This window comes from Theropithecus gelada, chromosome X (genome assembly GCF_003255815.1).
Source record: "Theropithecus gelada isolate Dixy chromosome X, Tgel_1.0, whole genome shotgun sequence".
Taxonomy (NCBI): Eukaryota; Metazoa; Chordata; class Mammalia; order Primates; family Cercopithecidae; genus Theropithecus; species Theropithecus gelada.
In genome coordinates this window covers 83,212,243-83,238,241 of record NC_037689.1, presented here as the reverse complement: position 1 = coordinate 83,238,241, position 25,999 = coordinate 83,212,243, and the positions used below count along the sequence as shown (strand labels likewise).

The 25,999-nt window shown below is 41.6% G+C and overlaps 1 protein-coding gene across 2 annotated transcripts in view; it reads right to left on the bottom strand.

The window, feature by feature from the left end:
- The window catches only part of TEX11 (testis expressed 11), a 330,215-nt gene extending 304,700 nt beyond the window's left edge, over positions 1–25,515 (bottom strand). The window contains exons 1-2 of one of the 2 annotated variants that reach the window (XM_025372487.1): positions 25,438–25,515; positions 24,536–24,593 (exon numbers count right to left, since the gene is read on the bottom strand). In XM_025372487.1, the coding sequence (XP_025228272.1) occupies positions 24,536–24,572 (37 nt within the window). In that variant the 5' untranslated portion in view covers positions 24,573–24,593; positions 25,438–25,515. Of the gene's footprint in view, positions 1–12,189; positions 12,272–24,535; positions 24,594–25,437 lie in introns of those variants that run through there. The other variant, XM_025372486.1, reaches the window with a different exon arrangement.
- Between the last annotated feature and the right edge of the window lie 484 nt (positions 25,516–25,999).

Genomic DNA, 25,999 nt, shown 5'->3' with positions numbered 1-25,999 from the left:
AGGATTCCCTATTTAATAAATGGTGCTGGGAAAACTGGCTAGCCATATGCAGAAAACAGAAACTGGATCCCTTCCTTACACCTTATACAAAAATTAACTCAACATGGATTAAAGACGTAAATGTAAAACCTAAAACCATAAAAGCCCTAGAAGAAAACCTAGGCAATACCACTCAGGACATGGACATGGGTAAAGACATCATGACTAAAACACAAAAGGCAATAGCAACAAAAGCCAAAATTGACAAATTGGATCTAATTAAACTAAAGAGTTTCTGCACAGCCAAAGAAACTATCATCAGAGTGAACAGGCAACCTACAGAATGGGAGAAAATTTTTGCAATCTATCCATACGACAAAGGTCTAATATCCAGAATCTACAATGTGGACCTGAAACAAATTTACAAGAAAAAAACAACCCCATCAAAAAGTGGGCAAACGATATAAACAGACAATTCTCAAAAGAAGACATTTATGCGGCCAAGAAACATATGAAAAAAAGTTCATCATCACTGGTCATTAGAGAAATACAAATGAAAACCACAATGAGATACCATCTCATGCCAGTTAGAATGGCGATTATTAAAAAGTCAGGAAACAACAGATGCTGGAGAGGATGCAGAGAAATAGGTACACTTTTACACTGTTGGTGGGAGTGTAAATTAGATCAACCATTGTGGAAGACAATGTGTCAATTCCTCAAGGATCTAGAACCAGAAATACCATTTGACCCAACAATCCTATTACTGATTATACACCCAAAGGATTGTAAATCATGCTACTATAAAGCCACAGGCACATGTATGTTTACTGCAGCACCATTTACAATAGCAAAAACTTGGAACCAACCCAAATGCCCATCAATGATAGACTGGATAAAGAAAATGTAGCACATCTATGCCATGGAATACTATGCAACTATAAAACAGAATGAGTTCATGTCCTTCGCAGGGACATGGATGAAGCTGGAAACCATCACTGTCAGCAAAGTAACACAGGAACAGAAAACCAAACACCACATGTTCTCACTCATAAGTGGGAGTTGAACAATGAGAACACATGGCCACAGGGAGGGGAACATCACACACCAGGGCCCGTCAGGTGGTGGAGGCCAAAGGGAGGGAAAGCCTTAGGACAAATATCTAATGCATGCTTAAAACCTAGATGATGGGTTGATAGGTGCAGTGAAACCACCATGGCACAAGTATACCTATGTAACAAACGTGTATGTTCTACACATGTATCCCAAAACTTAAAGTTAAAAAATATAATAAATAAACACTAATGAAACAAATTAAAGAGGACACCAAAAAATGAAAAAATATTCCATGTTCATGGGTTGGAAGAATCAATATTGTTAAAATGTCCATACTACCCAAAGCAGTCTACAGATTCAATGTAATTCCTATCAAAATACCAATGACATTCTTCACAGAAATAGAAAAAAAAAATCCTAAAATTTATATGGGGCTTCAAAAGGCCCAGAATAGCCAAAGCTATCCTAAGCAAAAAGAACAAAACTGGAGGAATCACATTACCTGACTTCAAATTATACTACAGAGCTATAGTAACCAAAACAGCATAGTACTCACATAAAACAAGCCATATAGACTATGGAACAGAATAGAGAACCCAGAAACAAATCCACACACCTACAGTGTACTCACTTTTGTAAAGGTGCTAAGAACATACACTGGATTCAATAAACGGTGCTGAGAAAAGTGAATATCCACATACACGTATCTCTCTCCATATACAAAAGTCCAATCGAAATGTATTAAAGACTTAAATCTAAGACTTCAAACTGTTAAAGTACTACAAGAAAACATTGGGGAAAATCTCTAGGACATTGTCTGGGCAGAAATCTCTTGAGCGATACCCCAGAAGCACAGGCAACCAAAACAAAAATGGACTAATGGGACCACATCAAGTTAAAAAGCTTCTGCAAAGCAAAGGAAATAATCAACAGAACGAAGAGACAACCCACAGAATGGGAGAAAATATTTGCAAACTACCCATCTGACCAGGGATTAATAACCAGAAGATATAAGGAGCTTAAACAACTCTATGGGAAAAAAAGTCTAATAATCTGATCAATAAATGGGCAAAAGATTTGAATAGACATTTCTCAAAAGAAGACATACAAATGGCAAACAGGCACATGAAAAGCTGTTCAACATCATTGATCATCAGAGAAATGCAAATCAAAATCACAATGAGGTATCATCTTACCCCAGTTAAAATGGCTTATATCCAAAAGACAGGCAATAATAAATGCTGGTGAGGGTGTGAAGAAAAGGGAACCTTCATACACTGTTGGTGGAAATGTAAATTAGTACAACAACTATGGAGAACAATTTAGGGGATCTTCAAACATCTAAAAATTGGGCCAGGCACAGTAGTTCATGCCTGTAATCCCAGCACTTTGGGAGACCGAGGCGAGCGGATCATGAGGTCAGGAGATCAAGACCAACCTGGCCAACATGGTGAAACCCCATCTCTACTAAAATACAAAATATTAGCCAGGCGTGGTGGCGTGCACCTGTAGTCCCAGCTACTCGGGAAGCTGAGGCAGGGGAATCGCTTGAACCCGGGAGGCAGAGGTTGCAGTGAGCCGAGATTGTGCCACTGCACTCCAGCCTGGAGACAGAGCAAGACTCCTCCTAAAAGAAAAAGAGAGAGAGAGAAAGAGAGAGAGACAGAGAGGGAAAGAGAGAAAGAGAGAGAGAAAGAAAGAAAGAAAGAGAGAGAGATGGAAAGGAAGAAAGAAAGAAAGAAAGAAAGAAAGAAAGAAAGAAAGAAAGAAAGAGAGAGAGAGAGAGAGAAAGAAGGAAGGAAGGAAGGAAGGAAGGAAGGAAGGAAGGAAGGAAGGAAGGAAGGAAGGAAGGAAGGAAGGAAGGAAAGAAAGAAAAGAAAGAAAGAAAGAAAGAAAGAGAGAGGGCCGGGCGCGGTGGCTCAAGCCTGTAATCCCAGCACTTTGGGAGGCCGAGGCGGGTGGATCACGAGGTCAGGAGATCGAGACCATCCTGGCTAACATGGTGAAACCCCGTCTCTACTAAAAATACAAAAAACTAGCCGGGCGTGGTGGCGGGCGCCTGTAGTCCCAGCTACTCGGAGGCTGAGGCGGGAGAATGGCGTGAACCCGGGAGGCGGAGCTTGCAGTGAGCCGAGATCGCGCCACTGCACTCCAGCCTGGGCGACACAGCGAGACTCCGTCTCAAAAAAAAAAAAAAAAAAGAAAGAAAGAGAGAGAAAGAAAGAAAGGAAGGAAAGAAAGGAAAGAAAGAAAGAGAGAAAGAAAGAAAGAAAAAGAAAGAAAGAAAGAGAGAGAGAGAGAAAGGAAGGAAGGAAGGAAGGAAGGAAGGAAGGAAGGAAGGAAGGAAGNGAAAGGAAGGAAGGAAGGAAGGAAGGAAGGAAGGAAGGAAGGAAGGAAGGAAGGAAGGAAGGGAGGGGCAGAGCAAGATGGCCGAATAGGAACAGCTCCAGTCTCCAACTCCCAGCGCAAGCCACACAGAAGACCGGTGATTTCTGCATTTTCAACTGAGGTACTGGGTTCATCTCACTGGGGAGTGCCAGACGATCGGTGCTGGTCAGCTGCTGCAGCCTGACCAGCGAGAGCTGAAGCAGGGTGAGGCATTGCCTCACCTGGGAAGCGCAAGGGGGAAGGGAATCCCTTTTCCTAGCCAGGGGAACTGAGACACACAACACCTGGAAAATCGGGTAACTCCCACCCCAATACTGCGCTTTAAGCAAACAGGCACACCAGGAGATCATATCCCACACCTGGCCGGGAGGGTCCCACACCCACGGAGCCGCCCTCATTGCTAGCACAGCAGTCTGTGATCTACCGGCAAGGCAGCAGCGAGGCTGGGGGAGGGGCGCACGCCATTGCTGAGGCTTAAGTAGGTAAACAAAGCCGCTGGGAAGCTCGAACTGGGTGGAGCTCACAGCAGCTCAAGGAAACCTGCCTGTCTCTGTAGACTCCACCTCTGGGGACAGGGCACAGCTAAAAAACAACAACCAAAAAAAAAAAAAAAAAAAGCAGCAGAAACCTCTGCAGACGCAAACGACTCTGTCTGACAGCTTTGAAGAGAGCAGTGGATCTCCCAACACGGAGGTTGAGATCTGAGAAGGGACAGACTCCCTGCTCAAGTGGGTCCCTGACCCCTGAGTAGCCTAACTGCCCACTAGGGGCAGTCTGACACCCCACACCTCACAGGGTGGAGTACACCTCTGAGAGGAAGCTTCCAAAGCAAGAATCAGACAGGTACACTCGCTGTTCAGCAATATTCTATCTTCTGCAGCCTCTGCTGCTGATTCCCAGGCAAACAGGGTCTGGAGTGGACCTCAAGCAATCTCCAACAGACCTACAGCTGAGGGTCCTGACTGTTAGAAGGAAAACTATCAAACAGGAAGGACACCTACACCAAAACCCCATCAGTACATCACCATCATCAAAGACCAGAGGCAGATAAAACCACAAAGATGGGGAAAAAGCAGGGCAGAAAAGCTGGAAATTCAAAAAATAAGAGCGCATCTCCCCTGGCAAAGGAGCGCAGCTCATCGCCAGCAACGGATCAAAGCTGGATGGAGAATGACTTTGACGAGATGAGAGAAGAAGGCTTCAGTCCATCAAATTTCTCAGAGCTAAAGGAGGAATTACGTACCCAGCGCAAAGAAACTAAAAATCTTGAAAAAAAAGTGGAAGACTTGATGGCTAGAGTAATTAATGCAGAGAAGGTCCTAAACGAAATGAAAGAGATGAAAACCATGACACGAGAAATACATGACAAATGCACAAGCTTCAGTAACCGACTCGATCAACTGGAAGAAAGAGTATCAGCGATTGAGGATCAAATGAATGAAATGAAGCGAGAAGAGAAACCAAAAGAAAAAAGAAGAAAAAGAAATGAACAAAGCCTGCAAGAAGTATGGGATTATGTAAAAAGACCAAATCTACGTCTGATTGGGGTGCCTGAAAGTGAGGGGGAAAATGGAACCAAGTTGGAAAACACTCTTCAGGATATCATCCAGGAGAACTTCCCCAACCTAGTAGGGCAGGCCAACATTCAAATCCAAGAAATACAGAGAACGCCACAAAGATACTCCTCGAGAAGAGCAACTCCAAGACACATAATTGCCAGATTCACCAAAGTTGAAATGAAGGAAAAAATCTTAAGGGCAGCCAGAGAGAAAGGTCGGGTTACCCACAAAGGGAAGCCCATCAGACTAACAGCAGATCTCTCGGCAGAAACTCTACAAGCCAGAAGAGAGTGGGGGCCAATATTCAACATTCTTAAAGAAAAGAATTTTAAACCCAGAATTTCATATCCAGCCAAACTAAGTTTCATAAGTGAAGGAGAAATAAAATCCTTTACAGATAAGCAAATGCTTAGAGATTTTGTCACCACTAGGCCTGCCTTACAAGAGATCCTGAAGGAAGCACTAAACATGGAAAGGAACAACCAGTACCAGCCATTGCAAAAACATGCCAAAATGTAAAGACCATTTAGGCTAGGAAGAAACTGCATCAACTAACGAGCAAAATAACCAGTTAATATCATAATGGCAGGATCAAGTTCACACATAACAATATTAACCTTAAATGTAAATGGACTAAATGCTCCAATTAAAAGACACAGACTGGCAAACTGGATAAAGAGTCAAGACCCATCAGTCTGCTGTATTCAGGAGACCCATCTCACACGCAGAGACATACATAGGCTTAAAATAAAGGGATGGAGGAAGATTTACCAAGCAAATGGAGAACAAAAAAAAGCAGGGGTTGCAATACTAGTCTCTGATAAAACAGACTTTAAACCATCAAAGATCAAAAGAGACAAAGAAGGCCATTACATAATGGTAAAAGGATCAATTCAACAGGAAGAGCTAACTATCCTAAATATATATGCACCCAATACAGGAGCACCCAGATTCATAAAGCAAGTCCTTAGAGACTTACAAAGAGACTTAGACCCCCATACAATAATAATGGGAGACTTCAACACTCCACTGTCAACATTAGACAGATCAACGAGACAGAAAGTTAACAAGGATATCCAGGAATTGAACTCAGCTCTGCAGCAAGCAGACCTAATAGACATCTATAGAACTCTCCACCCCAAATCAACAGAATATACATTCTTCTCAGCACCACATCGTACTTACTCCAAAATTGACCACATAATTGGAAGTAAAGCACTCCTCAGCAAATGTACAAGAACAGAAATTATAACAAACTGTCTCTCAGACCACAGTGCAATCAAACTAGAACTCAGGACTAAGAAACTCAATCAAAACCACTCAACTACATGGAAACTGAACAATCTGCTCCTGAATGACTACTGGGTACATAACGAAATGAAGGCAGAAATAAAGATGTTCTTTGAAACCAATGAGAACAAAGATACAACATACCAGAATCTCTGGGACACATTTAAAGCAGTGTGTAGAGGGAAATTTATAGCACTAAATGCCCACAAGAGAAAGCAGGAAAGATCTAAAATTGACACTCTAACATCGCAATTAAAAGAACTAGAGAGGCAAGAGCAAACACATTCGAAAGCTAGCAGAAGGCAAGAAATAACTAAGATCAGAGCAGAACTGAAGGAGATAGAGACACAAAAAACCCTCCAAAAAATCAATGAATCCAGGAGTTGGTTTTTTGAAAAGATCAACAAAATTGACAGACCACTAGCAAGACTAATAAAGAAGAAAAGAGAGAAGAATCAAATCGACGCAATTCAAAATGATAAAGGGGATATCACCACCGACCCCACAGAAATACAAACTACCATCAGAGAATACTATAAACACCTCTATGCAAATAAACTGGAAAATCTAGAAGAAATGGATAATTTCCTGGACACTTACACTCTTCCAAGACTAAACCAGGAAGAAGTTGAATCCCTGAATAGACCAATAGCAGGCTCTGAAATTGAGGCAATAATTAATAGCCTACCAACCAAAAAAAGTCCAGGACCAGATGGATTCACAGCTGAATTCTACCAGAGGTATAAGGAGGAGTTGGTACCATTCCTTCTGAAACTATTCCAATCAATAGAAAAAGAGGGAATCCTCCCTAACTCATTTTATGAGGCCAACATCATCCTGATACCAAAGCCTGGCAGAGACACAACAAAAAAAGAGAATTTTAGACCAATATCCCTGATGAACATCGATGCAAAAATCCTCAATAAAATACTGGCAAACCGGATCCAGCAACACATCAAAAAGCTTATCCACCATGATCAAGTGGGCTTCATCCCTGGGATGCAAGGCTGGTTCAACATTCGCAAATCAATAAACATAATCCAGCATATAAACAGAACCAAAGACAAGAGCCACATGATTATCTCCATAGATGCAGAAAAGGCTTTTGACAAAATTCAACAGCCCTTCATGCTAAAAACGCTCAATAAATTCGGTATCGATGGAACGTACCTCAAAATAATAAGAGCTATTTATGACAAACCCACAGCCAATATCATACTGAATGGGCAAAAACTGGAAAAATTCCCTTTGAAAACTGGCACAAGACAGGGATGCCCTCTCTCACCACTCCTATTCAACATAGTGTTGGAAGTTCTGGCTAGGGCAATTAGGCAAGAGAAAGAAATAAAGGGTATTCAGTTAGGAAAAGAAGAAGTCAAATTGTCCCTGTTTGCAGATGACAGGATTGTATATTTAGAAAACCCCATTGTCTCAGCCCAAAATCTCCTTAAGCTGATAAGCAACTTCAGCAAAGTCTCAGGATATAAAATTAATGTGCAAAAATCACAAGCATTCTTATACACCAGTAACAGACAAACAGAGAGCCAAATCATGAATGAACTTCCATTCACAATTGCTTCAAAGAGAATAAAATACCTAGGAATCCAACTTACAAGGGATGTAAAGGACCTCTTCAAGGAGAACTACAAACCACTGCTCAGTGAAATAAAAGAGGACACAAACAAATGGAAGAACATACCATGCTCATGGATAGGAAGAATCAATATCGTGAAAATGGCCATACTGCCCAAGGTAATTTATAGATTCAATGCCATCCCCATCAAGCTACCAATGACTTTCTTCACAGAATTGGAAAAAACTGCTTTAAAGTTCATATGGAACCAAAAAAGAGCCCGCATCTCCAAGACAATCCTAAGTCAAAAGAACAAAGCTGGAGGCATCACGCTACCTGACTTCAAACTATACTACAAGGCTACAGTAACCAAAACAGCATGGTACTGGTACCAAAACAGAGATATAGACCGATGGAACAGAACAGAGTCCTCAGAAATAATACCACACATCTACAGCCATCTGATCTTTGACAAACCTGAGAGAAACAAGAAATGGGGAAAGGATTCCCTATTTAATAAATGGTGCTGGGAAAATTGGCTAGCCATAAGTAGAAAGCTGAAACTGGATCCTTTCCTTACTCCATATACGAAAATTAATTCAAGATGGATTAGAGACTTAAATGTTAGACCTAATACCATAAAAATCCTAGAGGAAAACCTAGGTAGTACCATTCAGGACATAGGCATGGGCAAAGACTTCATGTCTAAAACACCAAAAGCAACGGCAGCAAAAGCTAAAATTGACAAATGGGATCTAATTAAACTAAAGAGCTTCTGCACAGCAAAAGAAACTACCATCAGAGTGAACAGGCAACCTACAGAATGGGAGAAAATTTTTGCAATCTACTCATCTGATAAAGGGCTAATATCCAGAACCTACAAAGAACTCAAACAAATTTACAAGAAAAAAACAAACAACCCCATCAAAAAGTGGGCAAAGGATATGAACAGACATTTCTCAAAAGAAGACATTCATACAGCCAACAGACACATGAAAAAATGCTCATCATCACTGGCCATCAGAGAAATGCAAATCAAAACCACAATGAGATACCATCTCACACCAGTTAGAATGGCAATCATTAAAAAGTCAGGAAACAACAGGTGCTGGAGAGGATGTGGAGAAATAGGAACACTTTTACACTGTTGGTGGGATTGTAAACTAGTTCAACCATTATGGAAAACAGTATGGCGATTCCTCAAGGATCTAGAACTAGATGTACCATATGACCCAGCCATCCCATTACTGGGGATATACCCAAAGGATTATAAATTATGCTGCTATAAAGACACATGCACACGTATGTTTATTGCGGCACTATTCACAATAGCAAAGACTTGGAATCAACCCAAATGTCCATCAGTGACAGATTGGATTAAGAAAATGTGGCACATAAACACCATGGAATACTATGCAGCCATAAAAAAGGATGAGTTTGTGTCCTTTGTAGGGACATGGATGCAGCTGGAAACCATCATTCTTAGCAAACTATCACAAGAACAGAAAACCAAACACCGCATGTTCTCACTCATAGGTGGGAACTGAACAATGAGATCACTTGGACTCAGGAAGGGGAACATCACACACCGGGGCCTGTCGTGGGGAGGGGGGAGGGGGGAGGGATTGCATTGGGAGTTATACCTGATGTAAATGACGAGTTGATGGGTGCAGCACACCAACATGGCACAAGTATACATATGTAACAAACCTGCACGTTATGCACATGTACCCTACAACTTAAAGTATAATAATAATAAATTAATTAAAAAAAAAAAAAAAAAGAAAGAAAGAAAGAAAGAGAGAGAGAAAGAAAAGGAAAATGTGGTACCTATACACAATGGAGTACTACTATTTGGCCATAATAAAGAATAAAATCCAGGCCGGGCACAGTGGCTCACGCCAGTAATCCCAGCACTTTGGAAGTCCAAGGCGAGAGGATCACGAGGTCAGGAGATCGAGACCATCCTGGCTAATATGGTGAAACCCCGTTTCTACTAAAAATACAAAAAAATTAGTCAGGCGTGGTGGCGGCTGCCTGTAGTCCCAGCTACTCAGGAGGCTGAAGCAGGAGAATGGCGTGAACCTGGGAGGCAGTGCTTGCAGTGAGCCAGAATCACACCACTGCACTCCAGCCTGGGCGACTAAGCAAGACTCCGTCTAAAAAAAAAAAAAAAGAAAAAAAAAAAAAGAAAAAGAATAAGATCCAGTCACTTGCAACAACATGGACGGAACTGGAGATCGTTATGTTAAATGAAATAAGCCAAGCACAGAAAGACAAACATTGTACAGTTTCACTTATTTGTGGGATCTAAAAATCAAAACAATTGAACTCATGGACATAGAGAGTAGAGGAATGGTTACCAGAGGCTGAGAAGGGTAGTGGGAGCCGGGGGGAAAGTGGGGATGGTTAATGGGTACAAAAAATATATAAAAAATGAATAAGACCTAATATTTGATACAACAATAGGGTGACTATAGTCAATAATAACTTAATTGTATATTTTTAAATAACTTAAGGCCAGGCATGTAATTCCAGCACTTTGGGAGGCCGAAAAGTGGACTGCCTGAGCTCAGGAATTCAAGAACATCCTGGAAAACATAGAGAAACCCTGTCTCTACAAAAAAAATACAAAAATTAGCTGTGCATGGTGGCAAACACTTATAGTTCCAGCTACATGGGAGGATGAAGTGTGAGGATCGCTTGACCCTGGGAGGTGGAGGCTGCAGTGAACTGAGATCACACCACTGCACTCCAGCCTGGGAAATGGAGCTAGGCCCTGTTTCAAAAAATAAAATAAAATAACTTTAAAAAGTGTAATTGGATTGTTTATAATTCAAAGGATAAATGCTTGCGGGAATGGATACCCCATTCTCCATAATGTGCTTATTTCACATTGCATCCCTGTATCAAAACATCTCATGTACCGCATAAATACATAAGCCTACTATGTGCCCATGAAAATTAAAAAGAAAAAAAATGGGCCAGGTGTGGTGGCTCACGCCTGTGATTCCAGCACTTTGGGAGGCTTAGGCCGGTGGATCACTTGAGGTCAGGGATTCAAGACTAGCCTGGCCAACATGGTGAAATCCCATCTCTACTGAAAATACAAAAAAACTAGCCAGGAGTGATGGTGCATGCATGTAATCCCAGTTACTCGGGAGGCTGAGACAGGAGAATCGCTTGAACCCAGGAGGCAGAGCAGTGAGCTGAAATCGTGCCAGTGCACTCCAGCCTGGGTGACAGAGAGAGACTCCATCTCAAATCTAAAAAAAGAAAAAAGAAAAAGAAAATGTGCTACATATATATACACAATGGAGTACTCTTCAACCATAAAAAAGAATGAGATCCTGTCATTTGCAGCAACATGAATGGAACCGGAGGTCATCATGTTAAGTGAAATAAGCCAGGCACAGAACAACAAATTGTGCATATTCTCACTTATTTGTGAGTTAAAAATTAAAACAACTGAACTCATGGAGATAGAGCGCAGAATGAGGCTGGGAGAGGTTGTTGCGGGAGACGGGTAGGAGAGGAAGGGAAAATGGCTAATGGGTACAAAAAATAGAATGACTAAGATCTAGTATTTGATAGCATAAAAGAATGACTATAGGCAATAACAATTTAATTGTACACTTGAAAATAACTAAAAGAGTATAATCAGATTGTTTGTAATACAAAGGATAAATATTTGAGGTGATGGATACCTCATTTACCCTGGTATAATTATTACACATTTTATGTTTTTATCAAAATATCCCATGCACGCCATAAATATATACACCTACTATGTATCCACTAACAATTAACCAGCAATTAAAAATATATATACATAGGCCAAGTGCAGTGGCTCACATCTATAATCCCAGCACTTTGGGAGGCCGAGGCAGGCGATCACTTGAGGTCAGGAGTTCAAGACCAGCCTGGCCACCGTGGTGAAACCCCATCTCTACTAAAAATACAAAAAAAAAAAAAAAAATACCCAGATGTGGTGGCGTGCACCTGCAGTCCCAGCTACTCAGGAGGCTGAGGCAAGAGGATCGCTTGAACCCAAGAAGCAGAGGTTGCAGTGAGCCGAAATCATGACACTGCACTGGAGCCTGGGCAACAGAGTAAGACTCCATCTCAAAAACTATATATGTGTGTGTTACTATCCTTGTGGGCAATATGAATGAAATAGACAAGAGTTGGCCGGGCACGATGGCTCATGCCTGTAATCCCAACACTTTGGGAGGCCGAGGCGGGCGGATCACGAGGTCAGGAGTTCAAAACCAGCCTGGCCAATATGGGGAAAGCCCGTCTCTACTAAAAATACAAAAATTATCTGGGCATAGTGGCGTGCACCTGTAGTCCCAGCTACTTGGGAGGCTGAAGCAGAAGAATCGCTTGAACCCAGGAGGCGGAGGTTGCAGTGAGCCAAGATCATGCCACTGCACTCCAGTCTGGGCAACAGACAGAGACTCCATTTCAAAAAAAAAAAAAAGAAAGAAAGAAAAAAGAAATAGACAAGAGTTATTTTATTCATTCATTCAATAAAACTTTAATGATAACCAAGTATGTTGTTAAGCACCAAAGATATGACATGAACAAGACACAGTCTCATACATGCCTCAATCAACAAACTTTTTAAAGTTCTAAATCACCTTAAAATTCCAGTAACACACTCTAATTTTACAATTGATTAAAATAAAGCATGGAGAAGTTAACTAACTTGGCCAAGATCAAAGCTATTAGCAACTCAGCCCTGAACAGAATCCAAGGAAACCGCACTCTTTCTGCTTTGGCTGATGTCTACATGTCTCCTTGTAAAATTTAGTTCAACAAACATTGCTCAAATGCCTGGTATCTTGCTAGGAATATAAAGATGAGTGAAGCCGTCTACACCATCGTGAGGATTACACTACCAAAGGTAATTAAATTCTAAAAATTATAGTAGGAATCAGTCATGAGATCAAAGTTGGATGAAGAGAAAAAATTAAAAATAAATAAAAATTTAAAAAGTATAATATAATGTAATAAGTGCTGTAAGTGGAAGACGCTATAAGAATGTAAAAGGATTGCACAAATGCCCATTTGAGGGATGGAATATAGGAATAGCAGGATAGGCTTCACTGAAGCGTTACTTGAGGTGGGGCTGAAGGATGAGTTAGAGATTTCCAGGCAGATACTGAGGGAAAAGAACACGCCAGAGGGCAAAGCACAGAGGTGTGAAAAAACACAATGAATTCAAACAGGCATAAGTAGTTATGTATGGCTGGAGAAAACACCATCAGAAAGGTATGTAGGGGCCAGAACATGGAAGACACTGTATGGCATACTAAGAAAGTTCAATTCTGTGGGTCACTCAATGTCTTTATTTCATAAACTGTATTTTTTTTTTTTTTTTTTTTTTTTTTGAGACGGAGTCTCACTCTGTCGCCCAGGCTGGAGTGCAGTGGTGCAATCTCAGCTCACTGCAAGCTCTGCCTCCCAGGTTTACACCATTCTCCTGCCTCAGCCTCCCGAGTAGCTGGGACTACAGGCACCCGCCAGCACACCCGGCTAATGTTTTGTATTTTTAGTAGAGACGGGGTTTCACCGTGTTAGCGAGGATGGTCTCGATCTCCTGACCTCATGATCTGCCCGCCTCGGCCTCCCAAAGTGCTAGGATTACAGGCGTGAGTCACCACGCCCAGCCATAAACTGTATTATTCCCCCTAACAGGTGCATACCAGGTGGCATCAGTGATTATCTCAATGAGATTTCTGTACAGGCTGTATAATAAGTATGCTCATGATTCTAAACTATGTGGCCCTCTCTTGGGATATTTCCTAATAACTCTATCATTCTTAATCTGAGGATCCCATTGTTGTATTTAAAGGAAAAGATAGTTCAGGGAAGATTCCAAATAAAGTCCTTTGAGATTCAGTGAAAACCAATTATCTTGAGTGAGTTTTCCTACTAAACTTTTTAGTCTAGATCTGCACTGTCTAATACAGTAGCAATATGTGGCTACTGAGCACTTAAAACGTGGCTAGTTCAAATTAAGATGTGCTTTAATTGTAAAATACACATGGGTTTCGAAGACTTAGTTTAAAATAAGAATGCAAAATATCTCAGCAATTTTGTATACTGATTATATGCTGGAACAAAAATGTATGAATATGCTGGGCCATAGCATTAAAATTATTATTATATTAAAAATTAATTTCACCTATTTATTTTTACTTTTTAAACGTGATTACTAGAAAATTTTAAGTTACATTTCTAACTCACATTATATTTCTACTCGACAGGGCTGGTATTGAGTATACATTGGAACTATATTCTGAAGACTTGATGAAACAAATTAGCTAATGTCTACCTCCCTAACAATCATCATAAATATAATAGAAAAAGAAAATATAGAGGCTGGGCACTGTGGCTCGAGCACACCTGTAATCCCAGCACCTCCTGTAATCCAGAGGCCGAGGCAGGCGGATCACTTGAGCTCAGGAGTTCAAGACCAGCCTGGGCAACATGGCAAAACCCAGTCTCTACAAAACATACAAATATTAGCCAGGCGTGGTGGTGCATACCTATATGTTTATGCCACTGCACTGCAGCCTGGGTGACAAAGCGAGGTCCTGTATTAAAAAAAAAAAAAAAAAGGACCAGGTATGGTGGCTCATGCCTCTAATCTCAGCATTTTTGGGAGGCTGAGGCAGACGGCTCACCTGAGATCAGGAGTTTCACCATGTTGGCCAGAACAGCCTGGCCAGCATGGTGAAACCCCGTCTCTACTAAAAATATTTTTTAAAAAATTAGCCAGGAGTGGTGGCGCATGCCTGTAATCCCAGCTATTTGGGAGGCTGAGGCAGGGGAATCGCTTGCACCTTGGAGGCGGAGGTTGCAATGAGCCAAGATGGTGCAACTGCACTCCAACAGAGTGAGGCAACAGAGTGAGGCTCTGTCTCAAAACAAACAAACAAAAAATTAATTAATTAAAATAAAAACACAAAAATTAGCCAGGTGTGATGGTGGGTGCCTGTAATCCCAGCTACTTGGGAGGCAAAGGCAGAAGAACTGCTTGAACCCGGGAGGTGGAGGTTGCAGTGAGCAGAGGTCGTGCCACTGCACTCCAGCCTGGGTGACAGAGGGAGACTCTATCTCAAAAAAAAAAAAGAAGAAAATTTAAAATTTTCTTGAAAGAAATGATAATAGGCCGGGCGCGGTGGCTCAAGCCTGTAATCCCAGCGCTTTGGGAGGCCGAGCTGGGTGGATCACGAGGTCAGGAGATTGAGACCATCCTGGCTAACATGGTGAAACCCAGTCTCTACTAAAAATACAAAAAACTAGCCGGGGGAGGTGGCGGGCACCTGTAGTTCCAGCTACTTGGAGGCTGAGGCAGGAGAATGGCGTAAACCCGGGAGGCGGAGCTTGCAGTGAGCCGAGATCGCGCCACTGCACTCCAGCCTGGGCGACACAGCGAGACTCCGTCTCAAAAAAAAAAAAAAAAAGAAAGAAAGAAATGATAATGGAAACACAACACACCAAAACATATGGGATACAGCAAAAGCACTACTCAGAGTGAAGTTTATCACTGAGTGCCTACATCAAAAAAGAGGAAGAACTCCAAACAACAAACAACTTAATGATGATTCTTAACTAGAAAAGCAAAGGCAAACCAAACCCAAAGTTAATTGAAGAAAAGAAATAATAAAGATCAGAATAGAAATAAATGAAATTGAAATGAAAATATATATATAAAAGATCAATGAAGGCCAGTGGTGGTGACTCATGCCTATAATTCCAGCAGTTTGGGAGGCTGAGGTGGGTGGATCACTTGAGGCCAGGAGTTCAAGAGCAGCCTGGCCATCACAGCAAAACCCCGTCTCTACTAAAAATACAGAAATTAGCCTGGTATGCCTGCAGTCATAGCTACTAGGGAGGCCAAAGCACGAGAATCGCTTGTGCCTGGGAGGTGGAGGTTGCAGTGAGCTGAGATTATGCCATTGCACTCCAGCCTGGGCAATGGAGTGAGACTCTGCCTCAAAAAAAGAAAGAAATCTAGAAAAAAAGGCTGGGTACAGTGGCTCACACCTGTAATCCCAGCACTTTGAGAGGCCAAGGCAGGTGAATCACCTGAGGTCAGGAGCTCAAGACCAGCCTGGGCAACATGGTGAAACACAGACTCTACTAAAAATACAAAAATTAGCCAGGTGTGGTGGCAGGTGCCTCTAATCCCAGCTACTTGGGAGGCTGAGGCAGGAGAATCGCTTGAGCCCGGGAGGTAGAGGTTGCAGAGAGCCCAGATCGTGCAACTGAACTCCAGCCTGGGCAACAGAGTGAGACTCTGTCTCAAAAAAAAGTTAATAAAGTGTGTGTGTGTGTGTGTATATATATATATGTGTGTGTGTGTGTGTGTGTGTGTGTATATATATATATATATAAAGGAGAATGAGAATTTGTCTCCAAACTTATCATAGGAAAAGGAGTTCCAAAGTGTGATAAACAGTTGTCATTCTTTAAGAAAAATTAACCCTAATGTTGAGGACAACTAAGCTAAATTATCTCAGTGCCAATATTCTTTCAACATCCTTCAGCTTCTTTTTGCTATTTCCCATGTTAAGCCGTCTTCTGTTTTGGATGTGCCTTCCGTTTGTCAAGATGAAGAAATTTTTCTGAATCAGGTGGCACAGCTTAGGAAACTGCCAAGCCGGGTTGCTTAAATAAAAACCTGTCTTCCAGAAAGAAAATACTCTAGATAACCTATTGGAAGCTGGTTACAAAAGCTTTTTACATCCCAGAAATTTCCCACCTAGGTATTTCCCCCAAGAGAAATGAAAACCTAAGTCCATTTTCAAAAAGTATACATGTCAAGGTTGCAGTGAGCTATCATTGTGACACTGCACTCCAGCCTGGGTGACAGAGCAAGACCCTGTCTCAAAAAAAAAAAAAAAAAAAAAAAGCCCTGTACATGAACATTCATATCAACTTGTTCATAGTCACCAAAACTGTGCATCAACTGAGGAATGGATAACAAATTGCAATATAATCATTCAGTGGAATACTACTAAACAGTAAAAGGGAATTAATTACTTGTATATGGAACAATATAAATGAATCTCAAAACAACTACGCTTAGTGAAAGATGCAATAGAAAAAAGGGTACTGCTAAGAGATGAAACCTAGACATTTCCTTTCCAGTAATGCAATACGTCTCAACTATTCACTCATGCTAGATTTGATTTTGTTTGTTTGTTTTGAGACAGGGCCTTGCTCTGTCAGCCAGGCTGGAGTGCAGTGGCGTGATCGTGGCTCGCTGCAGCCTTGATCTCCCTGGTTCGGTCAGTCCTCCAATCTCAGCCTCCTGAGGAGCTGGGAATACACGTGCATACCACCTGGTTAATTTTTTTTTTTTTTTTTTTAATAGAGACGGGATCTTGTTATGTTGCCCGGGCTGGTTTCAAGCTCCTGAGCTCAAGTGGCCCGCCCACCTTGGCCTCCCAAAGTGCTGGGATTACACGTGTGAGCCACCAGGCCCAGCCTCATGCTGTATTTGGAGACCGTGTTTGAAACCCCAGAGTAATGGACACAGATAAACTAGAGAATGAGCACATAAAAATACCATGGTAAGGAGACAACATTCAAGAAGAAGGTCTTGGATCAGAGAATATTTGGCATGAAGATGTCTTTGCTGCAGTCTGAATGCTCATGGATCCCTGGCCCCAAATTCATATGTTGAGACCTAATCCTCAATGTGATGGTATTAAGAGGTGGAACCTCTGAGAGGTGATTAGGTCCACTCTCACGAATGGGATTCGTGCTCTTTTAAAAAATGCCTGAGGGAGCTTGTTTACCCTCTTCCACTTTGTGAGGACACAGAAAGGATTGCCATCTAGCAAGAAGGCCCTCGCCAGAATCTGTTGGTGCCTTGATGATCTTGGACTTCCAAGCCTGCAGAACTGTGAGAAATAAATTTATGTTGCTTAAAAGCCAAAAAAAAAAAAAAAGGACAGAAAAAAAAAGAAAAAGAAAAAAGGGTATTTGGCCAGGCGTGGTGGCACATCCTGTAGTCCCGGCTACTCAGGAGGCTGAGGCATGAGAATAACTTGAACCTGGGAGGCAGAGACTGCAGGAAGCCAAGACTGCACCACTGTACTCCAGCCTGGGCGAAAGAGAGAGACTCTATCTCAAAAAATAAAGAAAAAGAAAAAGAGAAAAGGGTACACTGTATGATTTCATTTATAAACTAAACTACAGGTAATAGAAAACAGAACAGTGGTTGCCTAAGGTGGAGCATTAGGGATAGACTGAATGCAAAGTGGCAAGATGAAATTTTCTAAGAAAATGAGCATGTTCAATTTCTTGATTGGAGTGGTGTTTAGAAGAGTTACATTTGCCAAAAAAAAAAAAAAAAAAAAAAAAAAGGCATCAACCTGCACGCTTAAAACGTGTGAATTTTACTGTATGTAAGTTACACTTCAATAAAGTTGATTTATCATAAAGAAAATGAAAGAAATGATTTATCATAAAGAAAATGAGGAAGGGAGGGAGGAAGGAAGGAGGAACAAAGGGAAGGAGGGAAGGGCAGAAAGAAAAGTGCTTTGGAGAGTAAATCCCTGGAGGCCATAGATCAGAAACAGGAGCACAGGGTGGTATCAAACTTTGTTCAACATGTAGAAGGCAGCCTCAAAGGTGAACAGAAGAGTTTGTAACAGAAATGCATCTATGGTGAGCCCCAAGAGCTCTTCCAAAAGGAGAACCAGAAATTCTAAACCTAGGGATAATGCCCAGTATAGAACAAGAGATGGTTGTCAGACTTTGGAGACAAGCGCAAATCAGGCAGACTGCATAAGCATAACCAAAGCTTAATGGATTGATGTCAACTTGAAGTAAGGTTTGTAATAGCATAACATTCTGTCCTTGGCCCTGTTTTATTTAACAGTTTTGTAAATGATTTGGAAGAAGAAGCTGAGGAAAAATCACAAATAAGATAGATTATATAATAAGGAACAGAAATTAAATCTCCAGCAATAGCAATGGGATTAATGTAAGAAAAAAGTATAGTCCTGCAGGTAAGTCTTCAAAACTAACTGCACCAATCAAGATGTCACTTAACAGCAGCATATATTTTTAAAAGACTGAGACCAGGCATGGTGGCTCACGCCTATAATCCCAGCACTTTGGGAGGCGTAGGCAGGCAGATCGCTTGAGCTCAGGAGCTCAGGAGACCAGCCTGGGAAACATGGTGAAACCCTATCTCTACCAAAAATACAAAAATTAGTCAGGAATGGTGGCACATGCCTGTATTCCCTCAGGAAACTGAGGTGAGAGGACCACTTGAACCTAGGAGGATAGCGCCACTGCACTACAGCCTGGCAATAGAGTGAGACCTTGTCTAAATAAATAAATAAATATTTAAAAAAGACTGACGGGCTTTGGGGGACAGAGTTCAAAATGAATAACTAACGTGATATGAAAGAAATAAAAAGCAAATTCGGTCTTAGTTATATTATTATCTAAAGAGAAAAATGATCAGTCCTAAATCTAAAGAGAAAGATTACAGGCGTGCATCACTTAAGGACAGGGATACATTCCGAGAAATGTGTGATTTGGTGATTTTTATCATTGTCCCAATGTCATAGAGCAGTGGTCCCCAACCTTCTTGGCACCAGGGACCGGTTTTGTGGAAGACAATTTTTCCACGGATGGTGGGGGGATGGTTTCAGGATGAAACTGTTCTACCTCAGATCATCAGGCATTAGTTAGATTTTCATAAGGAGCATGCAACCTAGATCCCTCATGTGGGCAGTTCGGGCTCCTATGAGAATTTAATACTACTGGCCACTGATCTGACAGGAGGCGGAGCTCAGGCAGTAATGCTTGCTGGCCCGAGGGCTCACCTCCTGCTGTGCAGCCAGGTTCCTAACAGGCCAGAGACAGGTAATGGTCCATGGCCCAGGGGTTGAGGACCCCTGTCATAGAGTATACTTACACAAGATGGTATAGCCTACTACACATCTAGGCTGTATGGTATAGCCTATTGCTTCTAGGCTACAAACCTATACCTCAAGTTACTGTACTGATTACTGCAGGCAACTGTAACACAATGATAAGTATTTGTGTATCTAAACATATCTAAACCTAGAAAAGGTAAGTAAAAATATGATATAAAAGATTAAAAATGCCTGGGTACGGTGGCTCACAACTGTAATCCTAGCAATTTGGGACACCGAGGAAGGAGGATCGCTTGAGCCCAGGAGTCCGAAACCAACCTGGGCAACATAGGGAGATCCCATCTCCACAAAAAAATTAAAAATTATCTGGGCATGATGGTGCATGCCTGTGATTCCCGGCTACGCAAGATGTTGAGGTGGGAGGATTACTTGGACCCAGGAGGTAGAAGCTGTGGTGAGCCATGATCACACCACTGCGCTGCACTCCAGCCTGGGTGAGAGAATGAGACCCTGCCTCAAATAACAATAATAATAAATTTTTAAAAGATAATAAAAATGGCCGGGCGCGGTGGCTCAAGCCTGTAATCCCAGCACTTTGGGAGGCCGAGACGGGCGGATCACGAGGTCAGGAGATCGAGACCATCCTGGCTAACACAGTGAAACCCCGTCTCTACTTAAAAAAATACAAAAAACTAGCTGGACGAGGTGGCGGGCGCCTGTAGTCCCAGCTACTCGGGAGGCTGAGGCAGGAGAATGGCGTGAACCCGGGAGGCGGAGCTTGCAGTGAGCTGAGATCCGGCCACTGCACTCCAGCCTGGGTGACAGAGCGAGACTCCGTCTCAAAAAAAAAAAAAAAAAAAAAAAAAAGATAATAAAAAGGTACACCTGTATAGGGCACTTACCATGAGTGAAGCTTGCAGAACTGGAAGTTGCTCTGGGTGAGTCAGTGAGTGAGTGGTGAACATAAGTGAAGGCCTAGGACATTACTGTACACTATTGTAGACTTTATAAACTCTGTACACTTAGGCTACACTCAATTTATAAAATAATACGTTTATTTCTCCAATAATAAATTTACCTTAGCTTACTGTAACTTTTTTACTTTATAAGCTTTGTTTGCTTGTTTGTTTGTTTGTTTGAGATGGGGTCTCACTCTGTCACCGGGGCTGGAATGCAGTGGTGCAATCTCAGCTCACTGCAACCTCTGCCTCCCAGGCTCAAGCGATCCTCCCACCTCAACCTACTGAGTAACTGGGACCACAGAGTAGCTGGGACCACAGGCGCGTGCCACCACACCAGGATAATTTTTTGTATTTTGATAGAGACAGGGTTTCACCATGATTCCAGGCCAGTCTCGAACTCCTGAGCTCAAGTGATCTGCCAGCCTCGGCCTCCTAAAGTACAAACTTTTTAATTATTTTTAACTTTTTGACTCTTTTGTAATAACACTTAGCTTAAAGCACAAACATTATACAGCTGTACAAAAATGTTTTCTTTCTTTATATCCCTATTCTATAAGCTTTTTTCTGTTAACATTATTAATTTTACGTTTTAAACTTTTTGTTAAAAACTAAGTCACAAACACACACATTATTAGCCTAGGCCTACACAGGCTCAGGATTATCATTATCACTGTCTTCCACCTCCACATCTTGTCCCACTGGAAGTTCTTCAGGGGCAATAAAATGCATGGACCTGTCACCTGCTATGATAACAATGCCTTCTGGAATACCTCCTGAAGGAACTGCCTAAGGCCATTTTACAGTTAACTTTATTTTTTACAAATAGAAGGAGTACACTCTAAGATGATGATAAAAAATAGTATAAGATAGCATAGTATGGTATAGTGAATACATAAACCAGTAGCATAGTCATTTATTATCACCATCAAGTATTATGTACTGTATATAAATGTACGTGCTATAGTTTTAAACAACTGGCAGCACAGTAGATTTGTTTACACCAGCATCACCACAAACACATGAATAAAGCATTGCTCTACAACTTTATAACAGCTCTGACATCACTAGGTGACAGGAACTTTTCAGCTCCATTAAAATCTTCTGGGACCACTGTTGTATATGCTGTCCTTTGTTGACTGAAATGTCATTAAGCAGCACATGACTGTATTTTATGCTGATCATATCAAACATAGAGAATTGTGTTCTATTCTGGGTACCACACTTTAAGAAATAACATGAAAAGAACAGAGCATGTTTAAAGGATAGCAAACAAAATGATAAGGGGACTAGAAGCCAGGTAATATAAGGAATGTTTGAACAAACTGAGAATGCTCAATCTGAAGACACTTTCTGGGGTAAAAGATAAGTTATCTTCAAATAGTTGAAGATGACATGCAGAAAAGGAGTTACATTTATTTAGCCCCAATGGGTGTAATTATCTAGACACATTTCTATTCCTTCTTGGTCTTTAATTTTTTTTTTTTTAAGACAGGATCTCACTCTGTCACCCAGGCTGGAGTATAATGGAGCAATCAAGGCTCACTGCAGCCTCCACCTCCTAGGCTCAAGCGATCCTCCCTCCTCTGGCTCCTGACACTAGTACAGGCATGCAACACCACACCCAGTTTTCTTTTGTTTTGTTTTTTTAATTTCTGCTAAACTCTCAGAAACACAGTGTTCGTTGTAGCATTGTTGTTTGTAATAGCAAATATTTGAAACAATGTTTATGTCCAACAAAGGAGACCGAATGAATAAATTGTGGTACATTTACACTCAATGAAATAACTACTCATCAGCAGTGAAAATAAAAACTAAAAATATTCATATGGGTAAATATTGAAAACACAGCCTGGCACAGTGGCTCACTCCTGTAATCCTAGCACTTTGGGAGGCCGAGGCAGGCGGATCACCTGAGGTCAGGAGTCCAAGACCAGCCTGGCCAATACGGTGAAATCCCGTTCCTACTAAAAATACAAAAAATTAGGCGGGCATGGTGGTGCGTGCCTGTAATCCCAGCTACTCAGGAGGCTGAGGCAGGAGAATCACTTGAACCTGGGAGGCAGAGGTTGCAGTGAGCCGTGGTCACACCATTGCACTCCAGCTTGGGCAGTAAGAGCAAAACTCCGTCTCAAAAAAAAAAAAAAATATATATATATATATATATATATATATATAAACACAATGCTGAGCAAAAAAAGGAAAAAAGAAGACAAGCTGCAGGAGAAAGAAATATAAAATAACTATTTATATAAAATTTAAAAAAGAAAAATGGTACATGTAATCTTTTAGTGCTTTGCAATATCTGAAGCACATGGCAAACTTAAGATTTGACAGAACTCAGTGGTAGGTACATAGATGTTCATTATGTTATTTTGTATACTTTTCTGTGTGATTCAAATATTTATGTAAATACAAAGTATCAAATATTATCTACTTAAGAATCATAATCCTTATTCCATCTTTATACCTTTAAGATATTTTATCTTAATTTAAAACTTAAATTAAATAGTAGTGGGCTTTACTGTTATCGTTTTAAAATAATAAATATTGGCCTGGCATGGTGGCTCACACCTGTAATCCCAGCACTTTGGGAGGCCGAGGCAGGTGTATTAACTGAGGTCAGGAGTTTGAGACCACCTGACCTACATGGTGAAACCCTGTCTCTACTAAATACAAAAAAATTAGCCAGGCGTGGTGGTGCGGGCCTGTAGTCCCAGCTACTCGGGAGGCTGTGGCAGGAGAATCGCTTGAACTCAGGAGGCAGAGGTTGCAGTGAGCCGAAATGGCACTACTGCACTCCAGCCTGGGCGACAAGAGCAAAACTCTCTCTCAAAACACAAACAAACCAAACAAACAAAAAACAAGTATTAACAAAATATTGACCTGAACTTTTTTAAATCATAGATTTGTAGCCACATTTCTTACCACCTATTTCATTATTATATGAATGTGAAGGTACCACAGGTCTCATTATTCCCCAGAAACAAAGAAAGTACTATAAACTCTCCTATATCTAGCACAGTTGAGGAATCTGGTGCTCTGGTCAATCAAATTGCTTTTGTTTATTAAGAGTTCCCATAAATAGCAAACACGGATTACCAATTTTCCAAAGAATTAAGACACAACAAAATGCACTTAAATCTAAAACTACACAGGATATAATTTATTTTTCACAGATGATTATGGAAAGGCACTCCAAGATCTTGCAGTAATTTTTTAAACTTATTTTTATTGCAATAGATTTATCTTTCAGATTAAACGTTTTATTTTGCATGTCATAAAAATCCTGAAAAAAAAACAAGTTATGAATTGTGAATTCTGTCTCCCTACACTAGTTCATGAAAAGGTTCCCAGTGTGTTAAAAATCGACATTGTTTCTGGTACATAAATGGGAAAACCTGGAGCTAAGGACACTGCAAAAAGACAAAACTCAGAAACAAAATACTTAGATTTTTTTTTTTTTTTTTTTTTTTTGAGACAGAGTCTCACTCTGTCGCCCAGGCTGGAGTGCAGTGGCGCGATCTCTGCTCACTGCAAACTCCGCCTCCCAGGTTCAAGCGATTCTCCTGCCTCAGCCTCCTGAGTAGCTGGGATTACCACGCCCGGTTAATTTTTGTATTTTTAGTAGAGACGGGGTTTCACCACGTTGGGTCAGGCTGGTCTCGAGCCCCTGACCTTGTGATCCACCCGCCTTGGCCTCCCAAAGTGCTGGGATTACAGGCGTGTGCCACCATGCCCGGCAATATTTAGATCTTAAATGAAGCAGCAGTTTGACATTATTTTGTACTACCACGTAAAGCTACGTACCTTTAAAGTCCATGGAAAGAAAATCATCTTTGTCCATTTTTAAATCTCTGGCTCAAGCCTATGAAATAACAACATATTTTTAATACTCTGTTTTATCCTCTAGTTTCTCAACAAATTTCTTTCCAGTGAAATGTTTCCCGTTACTTGTTATCCAAAGGCAGAAAAAAAGGCCGAGTAAAGTTAAAAGCCCATGAAAGGGCTTTTGTGAGGGGCAGGACCAGGCTGCCAAGTTACATCAAAGGGACCTTTTCTTACCATAAGTCTGCCTGGCAACGGGGGAAGTGGAGCTGAGTGGTACCCTGTGATTGGTCTGGCTGGGTCTCGCTGCTTCTTCCTAATTGGTTCAAAATCCACATCCGCTACCAACCGCACATTCAAAGCATCCAATCACTCATGGTCCTTTTTCCCGCTCTATGAGAAAACTAGCACCTTCAGCATACTGCCCCCAACGGTCATCAACAGTCCCACTTCAGTGTAATTTAGGTCCTTCAGCATCTAAACAACAATAACTACTATCTCCGGTTTTCGGTGGCCCATCATTGCTCCCCATACTCCTCTATCCTCATCAAAAAACATTTTGTTGTCCCCAGCGGTCATCAACAGTCCCGCTTCAACGTATTTTAGGTCCTTTAGCATCTAAACTACAGTAACTACTATCTCCGGTGTTCAGTGGCCCACCACCGCTCCCCATACTCCTCCATCCTCGTCAAAAAACATTACGTTTGCCCATCTTCGTTCGCCTTGAGAGTCACGAGCAGTTCGGTAGTACAAAGTCACTGCCTTAGGGCCACTCTAAAAAGTTTTGACCTAATGGCTATAATATATTCTTGCTAGTTATAAACTACCCAGCTAACTTACACTTGAAGCCTATTCTACCCCTTCCTGCCCACTAAATCACTCACCTCAGCCGCAGCCACCAATGCCGCCCTGCTCTCTCCACAACCTCCGTCCACGGCGCACGAGGACGTTCAGGAAGCTCCGCCCCCTAGCGTCGTTAGCGGCGTCACCCTAGGCCACTAAAGCCACTCCCACTTGGCCTTTACCCTGTGTCACGGAGCATAAGCCATGCGACCCAAACTAGACCTTAGATCCTGGGGATGCAGTTCAGAGAGTCAGTCACTGGGTGAGTTCAGGGTGAGAATCACTGAGAGTAAGCAAATATGATGTAGTACTGGAGGCATACGACAATGAATTGAAGGAAAAGTGCAGATGGCCAGGATTACCGCCGAAAGGAGAGCAAGACTTCACACACAAAAAATAACAGAAAAAGAAATAAAGCAAGTAGACACTGTTGATCACTGGTTATGCAAGAGTGACAAAGGTCAGAAATAGCAGAAATATTAGAAGCTGAAGAGACTAGTCGAGGCCAGCCTGAGCAACAAGCCAGACTGCACCTGAACCAAAAAAAAAAAAAAAAATCCAGGTGTGGTGGCGCAGGCCTGTAGTTCCAGCTACTTGGGAGAC